The 24,025-nt window shown below is 42.6% G+C and overlaps 1 protein-coding gene across 1 annotated transcript in view; it reads left to right on the forward strand.

Moving 5' to 3' along the window:
- Positions 1-24,025, forward strand: part of kidins220b (kinase D-interacting substrate 220b) — a 241,804-nt gene that overhangs the window by 125,667 nt on the left and 92,112 nt on the right. The window contains 6 exon segments of the mRNA XM_038800309.1: positions 818-982; positions 6,409-6,588; positions 9,069-9,234; positions 11,612-11,763; positions 19,137-19,435; positions 22,413-22,553. Coding sequence (XP_038656237.1) covers positions 818-982; positions 6,409-6,588; positions 9,069-9,234; positions 11,612-11,763; positions 19,137-19,435; positions 22,413-22,553 — 1,103 coding nt within the window.

Here is a 24,025-nt window from a genome sequence, read left to right on the forward strand (position 1 = left end):
TTCATTGAGCTTTTCTGTGGAGCCCCAACATTAAAGATTGCACATATTCAGACAAACAACAATAACACTGTAAGCTGCAACACAATGAAGCATCACGTTTCCACATATTTCTTCCCTTTCTGGAAATGTCCTATTTTAAGTACATAAGTTTGAAAGTAAGTAAAGTTGCTGTTGTCCCAGATGAACATGGGCTGCTTTCCGCTTTTCCATTTCCTGACTAGGAATAGAACCCGGACTGCGGCAGTGAAAGTGCCGACTCCTAACCACGTGGCCACCAGGGAATCTTAAGTTTGTATTGGAGTCATAAAAGGAAACAAAACATTTGAATAGGTTCAGGAAGCTAATAATCTATGCTATCCTCTGTTGTGAACTCATTCTTAGCTCAGCTTTGATTTCTCCTTCTTCCTTTTTCTGCCTGTTATCTTGTTTTTATAACTAGCTCCTTCCCCTCCATCTGTTTCTGGTCCTCAAAAGTCATCAGACTGACTTCTCTCCAGTATTCTTATTTGTCTTTGCCAGTTGGTAGGTATGAATTTATTTTTCAAATTGTTCTGGTCAAAAAATTTCAAGTGATATTGAAGTGAAATGCTGCTGATGCTGTAAACCAGGAACAAAATAACAGAATGATGGCAATGCTCAACAGGTCTGGTAGCATCTGTGGAGAGGGAAATGGTTAGCATTTCAGGCTAGTTTAAATAACCATTCTTTCCACAGATGCTGCCCGGCTTGTTGCATGTTTAATGTATTTTCTGTTCAATTTCATTTGAACATTAAATTAAAATTAAAAAGTAACTCTTTATTTAAAAAAAAATCACAGGACATCTCTCGCCTTCGGAAACGGATGGAGATATGCTTGGCTATGACTTATACAGCAGTGCACTGGCAGATATCCTGAGTGAGCCAACTATGCAGCCTCCTATTTGTGTTGGGCTTTACGCACAGTGGGGAAGTGGAAAATCATTTCTTCTGAAGAAACTTGAAGGTAAATCATAGCGCGTTTACAGAATTGATACTGTATTGTTTAGTGATGCGTGGAGTCTTGTATATTGAAGTTGAATAAATAAATTGGAGAGTTTGTCATCCATTAGATTAAAATTGAAGCAATCAGAGCAGCATGGTAGCGCAGTGGTTAGCATCGCTGCCTCATAGCACCGAGGTCTCGTGTTCGATCCCGGCTCTGGGTCATTGTCCGTATGTAGTTTGCACATTCTCCCCCGTGTTTGCGAGGGTTTCGCCCCTACAAGATATGCAAGGTATGTGGATTGGCCATGCTAAATTGCCCCTTAATTGGAAAAAAATGAATTGAGTACTCTAAATTTATAGAAATAAAAAAAAATTTAAAAATTGGAACAATCCCGTTGTTGTAGATATTGCGCTACATCTACATATTGGTTGGGTAATAATTTAATAGTTTTTTTCTTGTGTGTGTGAATGTGACTTGCAGTTCCATTATTCTGTGTTATTCCACAAATGCTTGGCCTAAAAATATTCCCAATTTTATTATCACTAGCATGGTCAGCTACAAATATTGTGAAATATAACTTAATTCTGGAAAAGATTTCCTTAAGTTCGATTGTGCCAGCAATGACATAGGAACCACCATTTTCTTGTTGTTTTTCATATTAAAGCAATTCGTTAAAATGGCATTTAAAATAAAGAGCGGGATTCTCCGGCCCAACCCACCGGCAGGATCTACCAGTCCTGCAAAATTGACTCCTTGTGGCAGATTCCCCAGCAGACGAGCTCCGCAAACGCTCTTAGACTTTGGCGATAGCAGAAGACCCTGTCGGCAGCCAATGCCATGCTGCATCTGCCAAAAAAGGATACTTTGGCGAGGAAGCCATTAGGAAGCATGAAAGTAAGAGCATGGTCCTCGGAATTTAGGAACAAGAGTAAACTATTCAGTTCACTATTCACTTGGATGATGATTGATTAGCAACTCAACTCCTTTTACCTCCTTTGTTCCTTATCCCTTGATATCCTTATCTAATAAAAATCCAGTGAGATAACTCGTGAAAATTTCTCTTGACCAACATCCAGAGCCAGCAGGTGGAAGAAAATTCTAGATTTCCACTGTGCTTCTTATGAAGACATGGCCTAGTATTGATTTTAAGATTATTTCCCCACCAGTGGAAATAGCTTCTTGGTATATATCTTGAGAAATTCCTGTATCATTTTGAAGATCTCTATTTGATCACTCAATCTTCTAAACTCAGTGGGATACAAGTTAACTTTATACATTCTATCCTTACAATTTAACCTTTTTAAGCCCTGATATCATCCAAATGAATCTGTACTGTGCCCATTCGAGGTAGAGTTGAACTTTTCTGACATTCGGTCCCCAACGTCCTACATCCATGTCGTTAATATAGATGTGAAAATCTGATAGTCCATTCAGATCCCTGGGGAAACACCACTAAGCGCATTCTGCCGATCAGAGTACATTCCCATTATCACTACTATTGCCCAGTCATTTATCAGTCCATCGTCACAAGGTTGCAATCCAATTTCCTGCATTTTGACTTTTGATAATTTCATCTGTCTTCTGGCAATCCATTTGGACAACACCCATAATTACCCCTCTATCCTGTGTGCAAGTAAGTGTCTCAAAAAATTCAACCAGCTTAGTCAGGTGTGACCCATGCTGATTTGATCAGCTGATTGACCCCCATGTTTAGTTACTCTTGTCTCTGATTGATAAATTGCAGCAATTCCTCCATAACTGATGGTAAACTGAAAGAAGTCTTACAACACCAGGTTAAAGTCCAACAGGTTTGTTTCAAACACGAGCTTTCGGAGCACGGCTCCTTCTTCAGGTGAATGGAAAGGCTTGTTCCAGAAATGTTTATATAGACACAGTCAGAGATGCCCCGGAATGCGAGCACCTGCAGGCAATCAAATCATCAAAGATGCAGAGAGAGAGGTAACTACAGGTTAAAGAGGTGTGAATTGTCCCAAGCCAGTTCAGTCGGTAGGCCTCTGCAAGTCCAGGCTTGTTGGTGGGGGCCGAATGTAATGCGACATGAATCCCAGATCCCGGTTGAGTCCGCATTCATGCGTGCGGAACTTAGCTATAAGTTTTTGCTCAGCAATTTTGCGTTGTCGCGTCTCCTGAAGGCCTCCTTGTAGAATGCTGACCCGGAGATCAGAGGCTGAATGTCCTTGACTGCTGAAGTGTTCCCCAACTGGAAGGGAACAGTCCTGCCTGTTGATAGTCGCACGATGCCCGTTTATTCGTTGTCGCAGTGTCTGCATGGTCTCGCCAATGTACCACGCTTCGGGACATCCTTTCCTGCAGCGTATGAGGTAGACTACATTGGTCGAGTCGCACGAGTATGCGCCGCGTACCTGGTGGGTGGTGTTTCCACGTGTAATGGTGGTGTCCATGTCGATGATCTGGCATGTCTTGCAGAGATTACCCTGGCAGGGTTTTGTGGTGTTGTGGTTGCTGTTCTGAAGGCTGGGTAATTTGCTGCAAACAATGGTTTGTTTGAGGTTGCGCAGTTGTTTGAAGGCCAGTAGTGGGGGTGTGGGGATGACCTTGGCAAGATGTCCATCCTCGCTGATGATGTGTTGGAGGCTGCGAAGAAGATGTCGTAGTTTCTCCGCCCCAGGAAAGTACTGGACGACGAAGGGTACTCTGTCAGTGGTGTCCCGTGTTTGTCTTCTGAGGAGGTCGGTGCGGTTTTTTGCTGTGGCGCGGTGGAACTGTCGATCAATGAGTCGAGCGCCATATCCCGTTCGTACGAGGGCATCTTTCAGCATCTGTAGGTGTCTGTTGCGCTCCTCCTTGTCTGAGCAGATCCTGTGTATACGGAGGGCTTGTCCATAGGGGATGGCTTCTTTAATGTGTTTCGGGTGAAAGCTGGAGAAGTGGAGCATCGTGAGATTATCTGTGGGCTTGCGGTAAAGCGAGGTGCTGAGGTGACCGTCCTTGATGGAGACGAGTGTGTCCAAGAATGGAACTGAATTTGGAGAATAGTCCATGGTGAGTTTGATGGTGGGATGGAACTTATTGATGTCATCGTGTAGTCGTTTCAGTGATGTCTCGCCGTGGGTCCAAAGGAAAAAAATGTCATCGATGTATCTGGTGTATAGCATCGGTTGAAAGTCCTGTGTGGTGAGGAAGTCTTGTTCAAACTTGTGCATGAAGATGTTGGCATATTGAGGTGCAAATTTGGTCCCCATGGCTGTTCCGTGCGTCTGGATGAAGAATTTGTTGTCAAAGGTGAAGACGTTGTGGTCTAGAATGAAACGGATGAGTTGCAGAATTGCGTCTGGAGATTGGCAGTTGTCGGTGTTGAGGACTGAGGCTGTTGCAGCAATGCCGTCGTCATGGGGGATGCTGGTGTAGAGTGCCGAGACATCCATTGTGACGAGGAATGTTCCTGGTTCAACTGGTCCATGGGTGCTGAGTTTCTGTAGGAAGTCCGTCGTGTCGCGACAGAAGCTGGGTGTACCTTGTACGATGGGTACAAGGTACACCCAGCATTCTACAAGGAGGCCTTCAGGAGACGCGACAACGCAAAATTGCTGAGCAAAAACTTATAGCTAAGTTCCGCACGCATGAATGCGGACTCAACCGGGATCTGGGATTCATGTCGCATTACATGCAGCCCCCACCAACAAGCCTGGACGTGCAGAGGCCTACCGACTGAACTGGCTTGGGACAATTCACACCTCTTTAACCTGTAGTTACCTCTCTCTCTGCATCTTTGACGATTTGATTGCCTGCAGGTGCTCGCATTCCGGGGCATCTCTGACTGTGTCTATATAAACATTTCTGGAACAAGCCTTTCCATTCACCTGAAGAAGGAGCCGTGCTCCGAAAGCTCGTGTTTGAAACAAACCTGTTGGACTTTAACCTGGTGTTGTAAGACTTCTTACTGTGCTCACCCCAGTCCAACGCCGGCATCTCCACATCATGGTAAACTGAAAGGCAGTTGCCAGGCTTCTTCTTTCCTCCTTTCTTAAATAATGGAGTGACAGTTACAGTTTTCCAATCCAAAAGTGCATTTACATGTGATTTTCTCCTCCAGTACAGAGTTGTGATGAATGGGTTAGACTTCCAGGGAGTGCTGCTATAGCAATTTCATCAAAAAATAGTTGTTTTGGACATTGAAAAATGTAGACAAGTGTAAACAGGGGTTTGAATATTGCTTTGGATGTGATTGTCACATTGCTGCAGGAATTTCGATATCACCCAAGGAAGATGGCATGAATATGTGAGATCAGGAAATAAGCTTCAGATATTCTTAGGCGATTAAATGGTTTGGATAGAGTACATGATTTGGATGGAACTGGTTTGATGAGCTGAATAACATTTAAAAATGATGGGAGATATTCCTCCTGTGAGCAAATAATGAAATGTCAGCAAAAGAGATGGTACAAATCCTTTGCGTCTAGATCACTGTTGCTGATATGATCTGCTGAAATGGCACAATTTTGCAAGCTATTCGAATCATAGTCAACAGATTATCCCAGTGAACTTATGAGAGTTTCATGTGAAAGTTCTGATTTTGACCATCAAGATATAATTCCATCAGCACAAAATATTCACTTCATATAGTTTGTTATTTTATTTTGGTATTGAACTATTAAAGTAGAAGAAATGCCTGAAGGTGAACCTACTTATTTACAGACTCCTTTTTGCACAATCAAGTGAGAATAAGCTAACTTGAAACTTGTTTGACTTTGTGGCAATACCAGATATAGGATCTTTCTCCCTGCTGGCTACTTTGGCAATGTCAGTTATTAGAAACACCCTGGACTGACTACTGAAAATAGAAGGTGCCATGACTTAAACTGGACAATGATTAACGCCAGAACCATCAGCTTCAAAACCATGGTGGCACAGTGGTTAGCGCTGCTGCCCCATAGCGCCAGGGACCTGGGTTGAATCCTGCCTTCGGGTGATTGTGTGGAGTTTGCCCATTATACCCATGTCTGTGGTTTTCTTCCGGATGCTCGGTTTTTCACAATCCAAAGATGTGCAGGTTAGGTGGATTGGCCATGCTAAATTCCCTCGTAGGGTGGCAGATTGGGCCTAGGTAGGATGGTCTTTCGAAGGGTCGGTGCAGACTCGACAGGTCGAATGGCCTTCTTCTGCACTGCAGGGATTCTATGATATTTGCCTTTCATGCTGAGAGGCAGCTAGAAAATTATAATACTGAGAATATTGAAGTTTAGCATTTGCTTTAAGGACATTGGAAGAATAATCAGAAATACGTTTGAAAGCCTTTCTTGGATTTAGATTTTTGAGCTGGTTTGTTTTCAACCATAGACGTATGGAATGAGACATAAATACTTGTGTGGATAGAGAAGGGGCCTAAAATCAAATTCTTATACAGTGAATAATTTTACAAATTTCCTGTAGTGCGAGCTAATGTTTTACTCTTTTATTCTTAGATGAAATGAAGACATTTGCTGGTCAGCAGGTGGAACCCCTCTTCCAGTTCTCTTGGCTGGTGGTCTTCATTACACTCTTGATATGTGGAGGAGTAGGAGTACTTCTCGGCTTTGCCGTTGATCTGAAGCTTGGCATAGCAATTGGACTGAGCTTATTGGCATTTATTTACATCTTCTTTGGTATGTGTAACTTAACTTAAATGTGTAAAAACATATCTGCCTATTAATGCTGTTGGTGATCAAATACCAATTGTATAGTCCTGCTGAACTAAGCAGTTGGGAATGGAAATATTAATACATAGGAGCATGTATTTCACTACCCTTTTTCAGCATTACACTACAATTTACTTTCCGCTCCCCATTGACCTCAAACTCCTCCATGTCTGTGTTTCAGCTGCTGCTTCCTTTGGTCTCATACATAGAACATAGAACAGCACAGAACAGGCCCTTCGGCCCTCGATGTTGTGCCGAGCAATGATCACCCTACTCAAACCCACGTATCCACCCTATACCCGTAACCCAACAACCCCCCCCCTTAACCTTACTTTTTAGGACACTACGGGCAATTTAGCATGGCCAATCCACCTAACCCGCACATCTTTGGACTGTGGGAGGAAACCGGAGCACCCGGAGGAAACCCACGCACACGGGGAGGACGTGCAGACTCCGCACAGACAGTGACCCAGCCGGGAATCGAACCTGGGACCCTGGAGCTGTGAAGCATTTATGCTAACCACCATGCTACCACGCTGCCCATAGCATACATAGCAAAAAGAAATGTGGTAGCATTGACCTAATGATCAAAGGAGTTGTGAATGAAATTGCCCTCTTTCAATAGTGCCAATGATACAAGTGCTCAAGGGTGTGGTGAGGCACATTTAAGCCATCTAATGTATGATTTAGTTAATAATATCAGAGATGGGACAGGAGACATGGAATGCAAAAGCAGGGGTATAATGCTGGAACTGTATAAAACGCTGGTTAGGCCACAGCTGGACTTTCGTGTACAGTTCTGGTCACCACATAGCAGGAAGGACATAATTGCTTTGGAGAGTCCAGAGATTTACAAAACTGTTGCCATGGCTTGAAAAATGCAGCAATGAGGAGAGATTTGATAGGCTCAGGTTGTTTTCTTTCCAACAGAGGAGGCCAAGGGATTAATTGTGATGTACAGAATTGAGGGACCTAAACAGCGAAGACTTGTTTCCCCTAGTGGAGAGGTCAGTTACCAGGGGCATAAATGTAAGGTGATTAGTAGAAGGGTTAGAGGGGACACAAGGAAAATCTTTTTCACCCAGAGGGGGGTGGGTGTCTGCAATTCACTGCTTAATTTGGTGGTTGGGGCTGAAACACATAACCGTAAAATTCAAACTAGATTGTTGAAGGATGATATTAAAAGGTTAGTAGAAATCTGAAATCAGCTCTTCCTGAAAAAGCTGCTGTGGCTAGGTAAGGTGAACACTTCAGAGCTGAGTTTTTTTAATTAGATAGGGATTATCTTTTACGAGATGTGCAATGGGATTCTCCGCCGGCGGGATTCTCTATTTTGCTGGCAGACCGAGGGTTTCCCGACAGCGTGGGGCTGCCCCACAATGGGTAATACCATTGACCGGCCGGCGTGATTGAAAATCCCGCCGGCAGGGTGAGGCAGAAATGTGGTGGAGCAGAGCATCCCGCCCATGATCTTTATCCTGAGAGAATCTGATCAAGCTCTTGCATGAAGGAATAAATTTAAATGGTGCATTGTGAAATTTGGGAGCCTGTTCAAGACTCCAATATTGTCTGGGGAAAGACCACCTTCGCACATCTAAGTTATGTCTGGCCTGTTATACAGCTTATAATTGTGATTTGAGGGCTAACTTATTTAATTGGAACAAATTGTCAACCCAAACACAATCTCTTCCTTCATCTGACAACATTGATCAGATCACTGCTAAGTCTACACCTCTCTAAATTATAGAATTCTATGTTCCCAACCCTTTTCTGCCAGTCTGGGAATCAGTTTTTGTGTCCCTCCCATGCCCCTTTCCTAAGGTCTCTGTATAACTCACCATGTAAGGAAAGCAAAACTGAACACACTATCCTAACTGATCCTTATTTAAGATCTTGTACAAGGACAAAATTATATGCTTTGTCTTTATGGTCCAATAGATTGTCAATCCACCTGTTACATGGCTCTTTTTGAAAAATTGTTTTTTTTTTATAAAAGCCAGGCAGCTACATATAATTACTAAAATAACAGAATAAACATCTGAGAAAAAAGGTCTGCCTTTGCAGCTGGCTTATCTTTAGGGTTCTAATTTCACCTTCTCTTAAACGCTATGCCCTCAAATGGAGATCTTGTGTACGAGTCCATATAATTAATGTATTTTTCAGAAATATCTTGCGAGCAAATAAACTTGCATTCCAAATGGTGCCTTGAGTGCTGTCTGAGAATACGGAGGGTTATGTGATAACATTTTGTCATAATTGTTACTAAATGTATTAAAAACTTGTTTATTCCTCTATGTAATTATCCTAGTAAATATCCAACTGTTGCAACCAGTGTTTGGATGATGCTCCTTACAAGAGCAAAGATCACCTGTCAGTGCTAGTTATCATAACTGTACCATGGTCTGTCATATTGAAGTACAGTAAATTTTTATTTTTTATTTTCAAAGCAATAATTTACTTCGGTGGTCGACAAGAGGGAGAAAATTGGAATTGGGCCTGGGTATTGAGTACTAAGCTTGCTCGGCAAATTAGTTACCTGGAACTGTTGCTTAAACTGTTGTTTGTAAACCCACCTGAACTGCCAGAACAGACTTTCAGAGCCTTGCCTGTCAGGTAAAGGTCAATTTTCAAAGTCATTTGTTAATGCTTTCTATCCTTTCTCACACCTGATTTTTTTTCCATAACTTCTTTAAAAAATGCATGCTTCCGTTGCTTATTACACTCCACGTTCCATTATTCAGTTTTAAGAAAAATCAAGCAACCAAGGTAATTTAAAATAAAATTGGAAATGCTCAGCTGGTCAAGTTTGTTCTTCAGAGCTGCAAATTGTTCAAGTTTCCTGAATGTTTTGGCAGCATTATGCATACGTTCACACTGATATATTTTCATCAGTCCAAAACTTAACATTGTCTTAAAAGCTTAAATGATCTGTCACAGTTCATGCTGTTTATTCCTATATGTAATTATTCCAGTAAATGTCCAACTGCTCCAACCAGTGTTTGAATGATGCTCCATACAAGAGCAAAAATCACCCGTCAGTGATAGTTATCATAACTGTAGCATGGTTTGTCAAATTGCAGTACAGTAAATTTAATCTGTTTCTAGAGTGCCAGTTAAGGGAGGGTTTCTTTTTTGGTTTTCTCACTGTACTCTACTACCATAGGAGCATAAGTTACTTTTCTCTACACTGTACCGAGCATTACTTGATTCCCATGTTTAGTCAAGAGGAATACCAGGACACCTGGTATGTTAGGTCCCCACCACAGCTATGCTACTCTGCGTTTTCCAAATGGTTGTAACCAGGACTCTGCAGTGGTGTTTAATTGGAGGAAAAAGGCAACTTCCTCACATCCTACCTCACTTTCCTCAGCTTTTATTGTTCCCCCAGTGGTTAGTTCAAGATGCAAGAGATGAGCCTGTGGTGGAAGGATCCCAGACCATGCTAATGAGTGTATGTTAGCAGGCAGGTCCCTTTGCTCATCCGATATTTTGCATGTGTGCTTCCAGCAGGATTGTAATTTGGATTTTGAGTCCGGATCATTTTCTTCATCCTAAAGGCAATTGATCCTGAGACCTCCATGACTTGTGCATTGCTTCGATACTTGTGCATAATCCCACTGAGCTCCTAATGCTCCCGTACCAGCCTCCCCGGACAGGCGCCGGAATGTGGCGACTAGGGGCTTTTCACAGTAACTTCATTGAAGTCTACTCGTGACAATAAGCTATTTTCATTTCATGATGCATACCTGGGGACAAAGTCCCAAAGGAACTAATAGTTCTTGAACTTGATTAAACTCCCATTCCTTGTGGTGCTGTGCTATTTGCCTGGATATCTTTCGAGGACAAAAGTACAGATATTGGAAATCTTGGGAGTTTTTCAGTTGATGCTCGGCCATTAACTTTCTGCAAATGATCATAATGAACTCATAAAGGTTTTTGGAATTTGTCATGTGGCCCTGAATCATTGGTTCAATTTACAGGAGTTTCTAAGTCCATTCTCTTTATGGTCAGACTCTCAGTGATCCCAAAAGAAACTCAATCTATTTGCAGAGTCCCCAGTATAAAACAGCAACAGGAAAGTGTAGTTCTCGAGTAGCTATATAATCAGATTCACTGGGCACATTTATCCACTGTCATGGAATTCAAACAGTTAACTTTTTAGGGTAGGGAAGTTATTTATGCTGGTGAATGATATAAAATTTGTGAAATTATTTTGTACATGCACTGCCGATGCTTTAATGCTTTGAGAAAGCCATGCTATCGAGTGAGTTACCAAATTTCCAATAAGCAAGGTGGATATGATGTTTTATGCTTTCTTGTGAGGAAAAGTCTCCTTTGGACATTAGATTGAAGAAAACTTGTAGTCTTCACATCAAGGACATGCATTTTTAGGACATTCTATTTATTTCCTATTCTATCAGAATATGCCTATTTTGGTCTTTCAAAGAAGATCTCAACATTAGGTAATAGTTAAGTTATTCCTATCCTTTGGCTTTTCTGTGCCATATACTTGAAAGCTACATGAAAGAAAAAAAATCATGCTACTGGTGTGGCCTTCTTTCATTCCTTGAATATAATTTTTCCTTTAGTCATAAAAATATGTGGAAATTATCTTGCAGATCCAGGGAATTGATTTATTTCATCGCCCTTATCACATTGTTTTAAATTATTTTCAAACATTGGACATTGTTTAATTTTGTTGGCTTTGTTTATCTTCTACATGAACATAGCCTTATACTCAGTTTACTTTTACTGCAGGCATGCTCTTATTTTCCAAGATCACTTTCATAATCTTTTGAATTTCCACTTCACTCATTGGTGCAACTTTTTTACACCGTTTTTTCATTTCTTTTTTAAAATGAAGCATTTATTTTTGAAATAATTCAAATACACATTAATACTTTACTAACCTCTTATACGTCAGCATTTCCTATTGGTACTTTAATGGATTTATTCAATTTAATTTTAACTTTATTTTTCTTTTTAAAAGATTTCTTTTCACAGACTACAACAGGCTGTCCAGTGTTGGTGGAGAAACATCCATGGCTGAGATGATTGCAACTCTTTCTGATGCTTGTGAAAGAGAGTTTGGTTTCCTGGCAACGAGACTTTTTCGAGTCTTCAAAACTGAAAATACACAGGGTATGTATGATCCTGTTGTGAGAAGAGTTTTGTTTTTAAAGTGATGTAAACTTAATGAAATATAAAGATATATATTCAACCATTTTAAAAAGATTAAACATGATTTGATTTACAGTAATATAAAGTTTTGGATCACTTGATCATGTAGAGTACGAACATTTTCCATGGCAAGGAGTAAACTTCCAGGTCTAGAAATTAACTGGTACCTTGGGATGTGGATTAGTGGGCAGTGTACACAGGCACATTTTGCACTGGAAAGACGCTAACCTAATTACTTATTGGTGAAGGCAAAAAAGGCCCTGTGGCTAAAATAGGCAACCATTATTTCAGACCCCCCCTACATAAAATTGATAGATAAGGACATCAGAAATCAGAGGCCCCTTGAACCTGCTCTGCTATTTAATAAAAACATAGCTGAACCTTGACCTCAATGCTATTTTGCTGCCCACTCCTCAACTCTTGATTCCCTCAGTCCAAAAATATGTAGGTCTCAGCCCTAATTATATTCAATGACTGAACATCCACACCACTCTGGATAGAGAACTCCAAAGATTCACAATCCTTTGTTCGAGTGAAGTAATTTCACCTCAACTCAGCCTGAAATGGCCACGGTCTTACCTTGAGGCGATGCTCCAGAATTCTAGACACACTCTAGCTGGAGGAAACAGCCCCTCAGCATCTACCATGTCAAAATCTTTCCAAATCTTATATTTCAATAAGATCAGACTGGAAATAATAGCTTAGTCCACTCCAGTCTTCGGATCGGAGCTGGAATACAGGAGAGTGGAGCCAGGGAGATAAAAGAGCGCGAGAAAGAACAAGACTGAGAGTGGAGTGCTAGCTTAGAGTTTGGAGCGCCTGAGGCGACATCAGGATTCAAATGTGACGTTGGGAAAATGGAAGTAGCTGATTGGGTGAGTGGACGTGAAGTTCGCCCTGTGCAGTGCTTCAGTCCACAGTCCTCGTCCTATCACAATGCCTAGTTCCTCCTCCCTCCTCCCATTTTTTCCTTTGTTTCGTCCAGAGGGATCGTATCTCCCCCAACAGTTGCCCATATGATTTCGGCAATTTCCCTTACCTAGATCGCCCCGTCCAGCAGTTCTTCTCCTAACGAGAGCCCTGGTATCTGGAGGTACGTTGCTGTTTCCTTCCGGAAGAAGTTTTGACCTGAATGTGCCCCCGGTCATTTCCTTTTTTTAAGTGGAACCTCTCCATGAGTTCCCCCTGGGTCGCTGTATCATCCGTGTATATGTTCCTAACTGTCAGAGATGCTTCGTCCTGTCTCCACGTTTTGAAGGTGACATCCATTTTTGTGGGAGTGAAACTGTGGTTGTTGCAGATGGGGGGCCATGGTGGACATTTCGGTTCGGCCAAATCATTTGGTACTACGTCTGGAGCATGGCTAATACCACTGGGCTCCTCAAGTATTTGGCTGGGAGTGGGTGGCTGCAGCTCGGAGGGACGTCCATTTGTGGATTTGTGTGCAGTCGTGTGCTTTGGATCCCCAAGGAGCAGAACTTGGTCTGGGCTTGCTTAAACAGCAATCCCCCCAGCTCTGTTTCCTCCTCCCCACCCCCTGCGGGTTTACAGGGAAGATTTTGTAACCTGAGAAGGCTCCAAACTCCTTCAGGAGTTCCATGCTGGACCAGGATTTTGACATGTAGAGCCAGGTCATCCACATAGATGCTGTCTGTCTCCCTTTTGGATATCTCTCCACCCCTTCGCCGCTCAGAGGGCAATCTCCAGTGACTCGGTTGCCAGAGCAAACAGCAGCGGGGATAGAGGACATCCCTGCCTCGACCTCTGTGCAGCCGGAGGTATGTAGAGCTGGTGGTGTTTGTCCATACGCTCGCCATGGGAGCACTGACAGTAGTTTCACCCAGGAGGTGAACACTGGTCCAAACTGTTCCAATACCTCTGGGGTACTTAAATTTGACTCTGTTGAAGGCCTTTTCAATGTCCAGGGAGATGATCAGTTCTCTCCCCGGTGTGGTCATTATCACATTCAGCAGGCGCCTGATGTTTGATGTTAGTTGCCTGTCCTTGACCAAGCCCGTCTGGTCCTCCGTGACTACTTCCTGGCACGCAGCTCTCCAGCCACCTCGCGTGGGTCTTCGCCAGGATCTTTGCCTCAGTGTTTAGGAGAGAGATGGGTCTTTAGGACCCACATTCTGTCAGGTATTTGTCCTTTTTGGGTATCAGCAATATTGAGGCTTGTGTAGGTGGTAGGGTGTCCCTTACTAACGCGTCTGCAAACATCTGCACGTGCTGGGCCAATGTTGCCGCAAATTTATTTTTTGATTTTTATGTAGCTTCCCGAAGGTTTAATTGAAAGGGGTAAGTCATGGCAGCAGACCTCAAAGCCATGATGTGTTACTGCAGCTCTATGTGGGAAGCCGGGAACGTTTCCAGTGCCCTGGGCCAGAATGTGGGTAGGAAGTGTCTCGAGATGCAGCTCATGAAAGCCGCATTTTGGAGCTGGAACGGCTGCTGGGGCCACTGTAGAACATCTGTGAAGGGAACCATATTGTGGTTAGCACACAGAGGTTGACACACCGTAGCCCAAGACTCACAGGCAGGTCGGGAATGGGTGACCACTAGGCAGGCAGTGCAGGAATCCTCTGTGGTCATACACCTGCAAAACAGATATACCACTTTGAATGCTGTCAGGGAAATGGCCTCTTGGGGAAAGCAGCAACAGCCAAATTTGTTGCGTCACGGTTGGCTCTACTCCACAGGGAAGGAGTAGAAAGTTTAGGAATGCATTAGTTACAGAGGATTCAGTTGTAAGGGATAGGTAGGCATTTCTGTGGCCGCAAACAAGACTCCAGCATGGTATATTGTCTCCCTGGTGCTAGGGTCAAGGATTTCTCACAGCAGCTGCAGGATGTTCTGTGGGAGGATGGGGGGAAAGCCAATGGTTGTGGTACACATTGGTACAAACGACATACAAAGATGAAGTCCAAAGGCAGAATATCAGGAGTTAAGTAAGTTGAAAAGTTGGACCTCCAAGATAGTGATCTCAGGACTAACCAGTGGCATATGTAGTCAGCAGACATAGCAGGATATATCAGATGAATACATGGATGAAGAGATGGTGCAAGGGGATAGGTTTCAGATTCATAGGACATTGGGCCTGATTCTGGGGGAGGTGGGACCAGTTTGAACTGGACGGGTTACACCTGGTTACGACTGGGACTGATTTCCTAGGGGGAGTATTTTTAGAGGGGAAGGAAGATTTAACCTAAAATGGCAGGGGAATGGGCATCTATGTAAGGAATCAGAGGGGTAAAACATTAACTAGAACAACGACAGAAAGGGGAATTAGAACAGAGATAGGCAGAGAAATCAAGGGCCAGAATTAACCGGGGCAACAGTGAAAAATAATGGGAACAGGGCGAGGAATGTTAAAAAGATGAGTCTTAAGACTTTTTATACCTTAATGTGCAAAGCATTCGCAATTAAGTGAATGAATTAATCGCGCAAATAGATGCAAGCAGGTATGATATAATCGGGATTATGGAAACATGGTTGCAGAGTGACCAGGGATGGGAATTGAATATCCGAGATATTCATTATTTAGGAAGGACAGACAAAAAATAAAAGATGGTGGGATGCATTGCTTGTTAAAGGGGAAATTAGCGCAATGGTGAGGAAGGCTATTAGCTCTGGCGATGTGGAATCTGTATGGACTGAGCAAAGAAACACCAAGGGGAAAAAAACATTAGTCAGTGTTGTATATAGACCCGCAAATTGTAGTGGTGATGTTGGAAATGGCATTAAAAAGGAAATTAGAGATGTGATGAAGGAACCTAGGGGCTTTTCACAGTAACATCATTTGAAGCCTACTTGTGACAATATGCGATTTTCATTTCATTATCATTTTTTCATTTTCTGTAACTATGGGAAGCTTTAATCGGCATATAGATTGGGAAAATCATATATTAGTAACAACGTCGTAGAGGAGGAATTCTTGGAAGTGTTTATAAGATGGCTTTCTGGACCAATACGCTAAGGAACCTTCCAGGGAACAGGCCATCCTAGACTAAGTATTGTGTAATGAGAAAGGAATAATCTAATTGTGCAAGGCCCCATGGGGATGATCGAACGTCCTCGAGGGATTACCAGCACATTATATGGGTACCCCCTAAATGCGACCCTGGGGAAACCCGGAAGTTAAATTGTGTCAGTTAGAATTATATTTGTTGGCTTTTAGAAGAATAAGGGGGGAATCTCATAGAAACCTATAAAATTCTAACAGGACTAGACAGGGTAGATGCCTAAAGGATGCTCCCGACGATGGAGTCCAGAACCAAGGAGTCACAGTCTAAGGATACAGAGTAAACCATTTAGGACTGATATGTGGAAAAATGTCTTCATCCGGAGAGTGATGAGCCTGTGGAATTCACTACCATAGAAAGCAGTTGTGGCCAAAACATTGTATGTTTTAAAAAGGAGTTGGACATAGCTCTTGGGGCTAAAGGGATCATAGGATATGGGGTGAAAGCGGGAACAGGTTACTGAGTTGGATGATCTACCATGATCATAATGAATGGAGGAACAGGCTTGAAGGGCCAAATGCCCTTCTCTTATTTTCTACATTCCTATCCCCGAATCCCAGGATTTAGTCCAGTGAACCTTTGCATTCCCTCAAAAGGCAAATATATCCTTTGGTCTGTGGACCAAAACTGTATACAGTCTGAGTTCAACAAAGCCCTGCACAATTGCAGCAAGATTGTTTTACTCTTGTACTCCAACCCACTTGCAATAAAGGTCAAAATTCCATTTACCTTCCTTCTTGCTTTCTGTTCCTCCTTGTTAACTTTATGTTTCGTGTAGAAGAGCATCCAAATTCCTCTGAACATCAATAGTTTCTCATTTAAATAAAAATCTGTTTATGTAACCTTCGTTCCAAAGTGAATAACCTCATACTTTTCCACATTACCACATTTCCAAGGGCAGCACAGTAGCACAAGTGGATAGCACTGTGGCTTCACAGCGCCAGGGTCCCAGGTTCGATTCCCCACTGCGTCACTGTCTGTGCGGAGTCTACACGTTCTCCCCGTGTCTGCGTGGGTTTCCTCCGGGTGCTCTGGTTTCCTCCCACAGTCCAAAGGCGTGCAGGTTAGGTGGATTGGCCATGATAAATTGCCCTTAGTGGTTAGGAGGGGTTATTGGGTTATGGGGATGGGGTGGAAGTGAGGGCTTAAGTGGGTTGGTGCCGACTCAATGGACCGAATGGCCTTCTTCTGCACTTCTGTTCTATGTCTATTCCATTTGTCTGCCACTTTCTTGACCACACACTTAGTTCGTCTATGTCCCTTTGCTGATTATCTGTGTCCTTCTCACAGTTTACTTTCTCACCTAGCTTTGTACCATCAGCAAACTTGGATACATTTCACTTTGTCCCTTCATCTAAGTGATTAATATGGATTGTAAGTACTGTGGTCCAGCACTGGTCTGTGCAGCACCCCATGAGTTAACAGTTTGTTGACCTACAATGGGCAGTTCATAGCATTTACAGTGCAGAAGGAGGCCATTTGGCCTATCTACTCTGCATCGGCCCTTGGAAAGAGCACCCCACGCCTCCACCCTATCCCTATAACCAGTAACCCCACCTAACATTTTTGGACACTGAGGGTAATTTATCATGGCTAATCCACCTAACCTGCATATCTTTGGCATCTTGAGCACCCGGATGAAACCCACACAGACACGGGGAGAATGTGCAGACTCCGTACAGACAGTGACCCAAGCCGGGAATCGAACCTGGGACCCTGGAGCTGTGAAGCAACTGTGCTAACCACTATGCTACCGTGCTGCCCACAGTTAATTCTTACTCTTTGTTTCTGCCCTAAGTACTGCAGATACCATAAATTTTGAGTAAAAATGTTAAATGCTGGAACAAATTGACTTGAATTATCAAATCTTTTTTGACAGATACTAAGCCGACCACAGCATTTCCAGCATTTTTTTTTAATATTTCAATTTTCCAGCATGCAGTACTTAACTTCTATAATTCCTTTTTTTGTTTCATTCCCTTCCTTTTTTTAAATATTCATTTATTTTGACCTTCACATTTAATGTTTAATAAGTTGGGCAAATCTCAGCCAGGAGGCACAAAGATATTATAAACCCCTTTGCCAATGTGGTTCATTTACTTGATCATTTATTTTCTCAATTCTGCACTATTGTAGTGATTATGGAGCAGTCCCTGGCGTTGTTTTTTTTGCATTACAAAAGGCAATGGAAGAATGGGATGAGAAATAACTGTTTGCTTAAAAGTCTGTTCCTTCCACTGAACCAGAGATAGTTGGAAGTTTTTACTATGTACGTATGTGTAAAATGATTTACATAGCCACGTGAAAATGCTATGTGCTTTAAGCTCATGGATTCCTTTTGAAATGCAGTAGCCTTTTATTCGATGTGTGCAATAGCCAAACTGTACACAGTCAGATCCCACAAACAGCAAAAGACGAGGTAGCAGTCTTTGGCACTGTTAGCTGGAAGGAAAGGTGGCCTGCACCAAGAGATTTTTGTGCACTTTTTTGAAAATTCACCATGGGACCTTTCATGTCCGCTAAGCAGACCAAGGCCTGTGATCTAATATCACATTTTAAAATTCAGAATTGCACCATGATATCATCCTAGATTGTGTTTTACATCTGTAGTTGAACACAAAAGCTTTGAACTCAGTCTGTCATTGATTATCATCAAAATGATTCTGCTCTTCTATGCCAACTTCTTTGTAATCTAGAAGATTCTGGAAGATATCCTCAGGATCTGGAGAGAACATTACATTGAGTTGACATCTAACTCAATGGGCCCAATGTACATGGAAGTTTAAGTTGGAGTGCACTATGAAGAACACTCCCAAAGTGGCACAATTGGCAAAAACATGCTAATCTGGAGGCATGGCCAGTTTTATGGATGGGGCTGTTTCAGGGGAAATGACTTTGAACACATATAATTGACTGTGAGAACTTGAGCATGAGTGGTTATGGCATATCTCACATTTTAAATTCTGTACGATTTGTACTGTTTAAGTCAATTCCACCTAAATTGCTCTGAAATTTGGGTAGAAACCAAGCAGAAATTTAAGCCGTTGTGTTTTAAGAGTTCTTGTGAATTGCAAACCTGTTTTGTGTGTTCATTATTTACCAGCCAATTCATATAGTTACAGTGGCTTAAAAGGATTATTAATAAGAAATTGTATTGAAGGTAAATTATGATGATATAAATTGGATACAATGTATTGTTTGTGTATGCATGGAATATACATACATTAGGTATAGTTCTTGAAAAAGATTAATATTTAAAATATTAAATTAAAATCAAGAAAATAATGTTGGCTTGTACTTTTTTTTTTAAAGGTAAAAAAGGAGTGAAGAAATGGAAAAAGACCTGCTGTATCCCTTCGTTTGTTATCTTTATTTTTATCATGGTTTGCTTTGTTGCTGGTGTCTTGCTGCTGGCCATCTTCAAAGCAGATAAAGAACACCTGACTGTAAATGGCATTCTGATATCTATTGCCTGTATGATTGGTCTGGCACTGGTTCTCAACTGCCACACATGGTGGCAGGTGCTCGATTCTGTCCTTCACTCTCAGAGAAATCGTGTTTTACTAGCAGCTTCAAAACTTCACAAACTAAAGCCTGAAGGTTTTATGAAAGTAAGTATTTCTTATATATAACGTGATAAGATTTTAAAATTAACATTTAGGGTATTGTAATGTTTGTGAATGTCTAATACACATTATGTGTAATGACGGGGCTGTTTAGCACAGGGCTAAATCGCTGGCTTTGAAAGCAGACCAAGGCAGGCCAGTAGCACTGTTCAATTCCCTTACCAGCCTCCCCGAACAGGCGCCGGAATGTGGCGACGAGGGGCTTTTCACAGTAACTTCATTGAAGCCTACTTATGACAATAAGCAATTTTCATTTCACTCATTTTATAGCAATTTCATTTATTGCCTGTTTTCTGAATCATCTCTGTCTGCAAATACATTTCACACAGCAAATGTTTTTAGAATTCTTTCAAATTCCTGAAAATTATTGAAAAGGTTGGCATTTATTGCTCACTTGCAGTTGCCCTTTTGATGAATGGGTTACTCGGCTACCAGGGGCGGCTAAATAATCAACTGTATTGGTGTGGGATTAGGACACACAGACCAGACCAGGCAAGGGCATAGTAAACCAGTTAGGCTTTCATTATTTTCATCTTTTTGGTTTTTACTAGTTCAGGCTTTTCATTTTTAGATTTTAAAGAAGCAAATTTGGGTTCTAAGCTGCCATGAATGAATCATTAGTCCAGACCTCGGGATGACTATTGCAATAACGTAACCACTACTCTATTGTATCCATATTATAAAAGCTGCCACTTAGTTGATCCTGTTGGAGGCTTGTCTCAACAGTCATGGAATCCAATCTGTAAATCGGCAGTTTAAAATGCTCAAGTTCACTATGTATTTTGTTTTGATCGTAATATGCAAGTTGCACCATTAGTTTTTTTTTAATTTACTGTCTTGCAGACTGTTTTGGTTGAGTAAAATTAGACATGGTCATAGAATTGATGTTCTCAGAAATGATGTTTCTGAATATTACAGTTTTCTGCCAGCGACAGATTTATAATGCCCAATAATTACTTCTGCATTTTACCTGTAGTAGCTCCTTTTTTTTGTTAGGATATTGGTGTGCATTTTGCAGGGGCATTTGTTAGGACATTTGTAGTAATTACATAATTTGGAAGAAAAGTACTTGCAGTCAAATGTTAACTTTAACATCCAAATGTCCCAAAGCACCTTGCATATAATTGTGAGATATGCAGACAATTGCAGCAAATGTTTTGCTTCAGGAATGGCCCCAAATCAGTCTTGAGATGAGTGACACATTGATCTCTTTTTACATATATATTGGTTGAGAGATGATTCCCTGCTCTATTTCAAATTGTGCTTTGCGATTTTGAACACCCCTGTGAAATAGGCAGCAAGGATCGATCTCTTGTTAAATGTCTGAATTAATGTTGCAGTACTTCTAGCAAATAACATTTCTTTAATGCTGTATTGATGCACAAATTTATGAACCACAACTTGGTAATCTGGAGGGTAGCATTCTATTCATTGAGCCAAGTTGACACAAATAGTAAATAAGCGACTGATGCTATAGATATCATAGAATGGTACAACAAAGAAAGAGGCCATTCAACCCATTGGGCTCAATGTGCCAATAGCCAGTGTTGAAAAGCCAATTTTATTGCACATAATAAGGATTTGCTTTCCAAACCGGGTATGAAATTAAGACTTCAAAACCTTATTCAGAAACAAATCTACATGAGGCATTGTTATCCGGTACCTCCTTGCTAAATGGTTTTTAAATAGATGTTAAATGAAAACTGAGGGCAGCACAGTGGCGCAGTGATTAGCACTGCTGCCTCACGGTGCCGAGGACCCTGTTCGATCCTGGCCACAAGTGACTGTCCTTGCGGAGTTTGCACATTCTCCCTGTGTCTGCGTGGGTCTCTCCCATAACCCAAAGATGTGAAGGGTAGGTGGATTGGCCACGCTAAATTGCCCCTTAATTGGAAAAGATAGAATTGGGTACTCTAAATTTTTAAAACAAAATGAAAACTGGATCAAGGTTAGTTGTTATCGCCTCCTCGGCAAATAGCTTGAATGCACTTTCTGCCTAAGTTCACACATGAAGAATGGGGCGGCACAGTTAGCACTGTTTCCTCACAGCGCCAGGGACTTGGGTTCAATTCCAGCCTTGGGTGACTGTCAGTGTGCAGTTTCCACTTTTCTCCCCGAGTCTGCATGGGTTTCCTCCGGGTGTTCCAGTTTCCTCCCATGGTCCAAAGATGTGCAGGTTAGGTGGATTAGCCATATCTTTTTATTAAAACAGTAAAAAATATATATACAAGACCAAACTGTACAAACACTAATTTTGTGTTGGAGAAACCAATGTACGGGGGGGGGGGGGGGGGGGGTGGATTCTCTGATTATTAAAACAGTTCACAACACAGTTGCACTAAGAAACAAACGGTACAAGCACTAAACTTTGCGCTGGAGAGCCCTTGCTAAATTGCCCTTTAGTGTTCAGAAGGTTAGGTGGGATTACGGGGTCGGGGCGTGTGCCTGACTAGAGTGTCCTTTGCTAAGGTTGATGCAGACTTGATTAGTCGAATGGCCTCCTGCGCTTTAGGGGTTCTATGTGCATGCTTGAAGGTAAATATACTGCTCAGGTTAACAATGGTACATGAAGTAGACAATCCCTGGTTTGATTCTTGTCTGTGCTGTGTCATTTGATCTTTGGGGGGGGGGGGGGGGGAGGGGGAGAGGGAGAAGGAGGAGAAGAAGAAGAAGAGAGTGAGACTGGGGTGTGCATCAACAGTAGTAAAGCTTTACTTAGCTCTGGAGCACTGAAGTTAGGAAAATTAACCAGTCTCCACTCCTGGTTGCTATTCGATGCCTCCTTGTTAAACGGTTTCTAAATGGATATCAAATAAAATGGTGAATGTATCGTTCATATAATTTGACTTGTTTCAGTTTTTCCAACTCAACTAGATTTAGAAACGGCTTCCCTAATTTGAACAGTTGATTTGTAATGGCAGAATGTTTGGATGGAAAAAACAAAGTTTGTTTGCTTTAAAAGGTTCTAAAGAATGAAGTGGAGCTTATGGCTCGGATGGCCAAGTCAATTGATGGCTTTACTCAGAATCAGACCCGACTTGTAGTTGTTATTGATGGCCTGGACGCATGTGAACAAGATAAAGTCCTGCAGATGCTAGACACAGTAAGTATTTTCTCACGCTCCTTACATTACATTCCCTTCACAAATGGAACTATACAGCAACCTTTGATACAAACTAGATTTAACGGTGCCATATTAATCAAGAGTTCTTTTTTTTAAAAATCTGTATTCCGTTTTACTTCTGTTCATTTCTATTTTTTTTTAAATAATTTTTATTGGAATTTTTTGAAAAATATATATCAACAGAACAATAATAATAATAAACGCCCCCCCCCCCGGTACCCGTAACAACGCATGTAACAAACCCCCCCACCCCCCCCCCCCCCAAACCCAATAAACAACAATATAATAAATTAACAATAAGCAAATTAAGCAAATAAGCTGCCTGTGGGCAGCACGGTAGCATGGTGGTTAGCATAAATACTTCACAGCTCCAGGGTCCCAGGTTCGATTCCCGGCTGGGTCACTGTCTGTGCGGAGTCTGCACGTCCTCCCCGTGTGTGCGTGGGTTTCCTCCGGGTGCTCCGGTTTCCTCCCACAGTCCAAAGATGTGCGGGTTAGGTGGATTGGCTATGCTAAATTGCCCTTAGTGTCCTAAAAAAAAAGGTTAATGGGCGGGGTTGTTGGGTTACTGGTATAGGGTGGATACATTGCTCGGCACAACATCGAGGGCCAAAGGGCCTGTTCTGTGCTGTACTGTTCTATGTATGTTAACTTAAACAATACCCCCCTGAGACCCCCCTCCCTCCCTCCCCCCTCCCTCCCTCCCCCCTCCCCTCCCTTTCTTTCTCCCCCCCTTTCCTTTCCCCCCTTTCCTTCCCCCCCTTTCTTCCCCCCTCCTCTCTTTTCCCCCCCCTCTCTTTTCTTTCCCCCCGCCTCCTCTCTTTCCCCCCCCCCCTCCTCTTCCCCCCGGGTTGCTGCTGACCTAGTTCCTTATCGTTGAGCCAGAAAGTCGAGGAAAGGCTGCCACCTCCTAAAGAACCCTTGTACCGACCCCCTCGGGGCGAATTTGACCCTCTCCAGCTTAATGAATCCCGCCATGTCATTGATCCAGGTCTCCACGCTCGGAGGCCTCGCATCTTTTCACTGCAGCAAGATCCTCCGCCGGGCTACTAGGGAAGCAAAGGCCAAAACATCGGCCTCTTTCGCCTCCTGCACTCCCGGCTCCACCCCAACCCCAAATATCGCGAGTCCCCAGCCTGACTTGACCCTGGACCCTACCACCTTCGACACCGTCCTCGCCACCCCCTGCCAGAATTTCCCCCAGTGCTGGGCATGCCCAAAACATATGGGCATGGTTTGCTGGGCTCCCCGAACACCCAATGCACCTGTCCTCACCCCCAAAAAAACTTGCTCATCCTCGTCCCGGACATATGAGCCCTGTGCAGTACCTTGAACTGGATGAGGCTAAGCCTCGCACATGAAGACGAGGAGTTGACCCTCTCCAGGGCGTCCGCCCATGTCCCCTCCTCAATCTGCTCCCCCAGCTCCACCTCCCACTTAGCCTTCAGCTC

The sequence above is a fragment of the Scyliorhinus canicula genome, chromosome 6, assembly GCF_902713615.1.
Source record: "Scyliorhinus canicula chromosome 6, sScyCan1.1, whole genome shotgun sequence".
Lineage (NCBI taxonomy): Eukaryota > Metazoa > Chordata > Chondrichthyes > Carcharhiniformes > Scyliorhinidae > Scyliorhinus > Scyliorhinus canicula.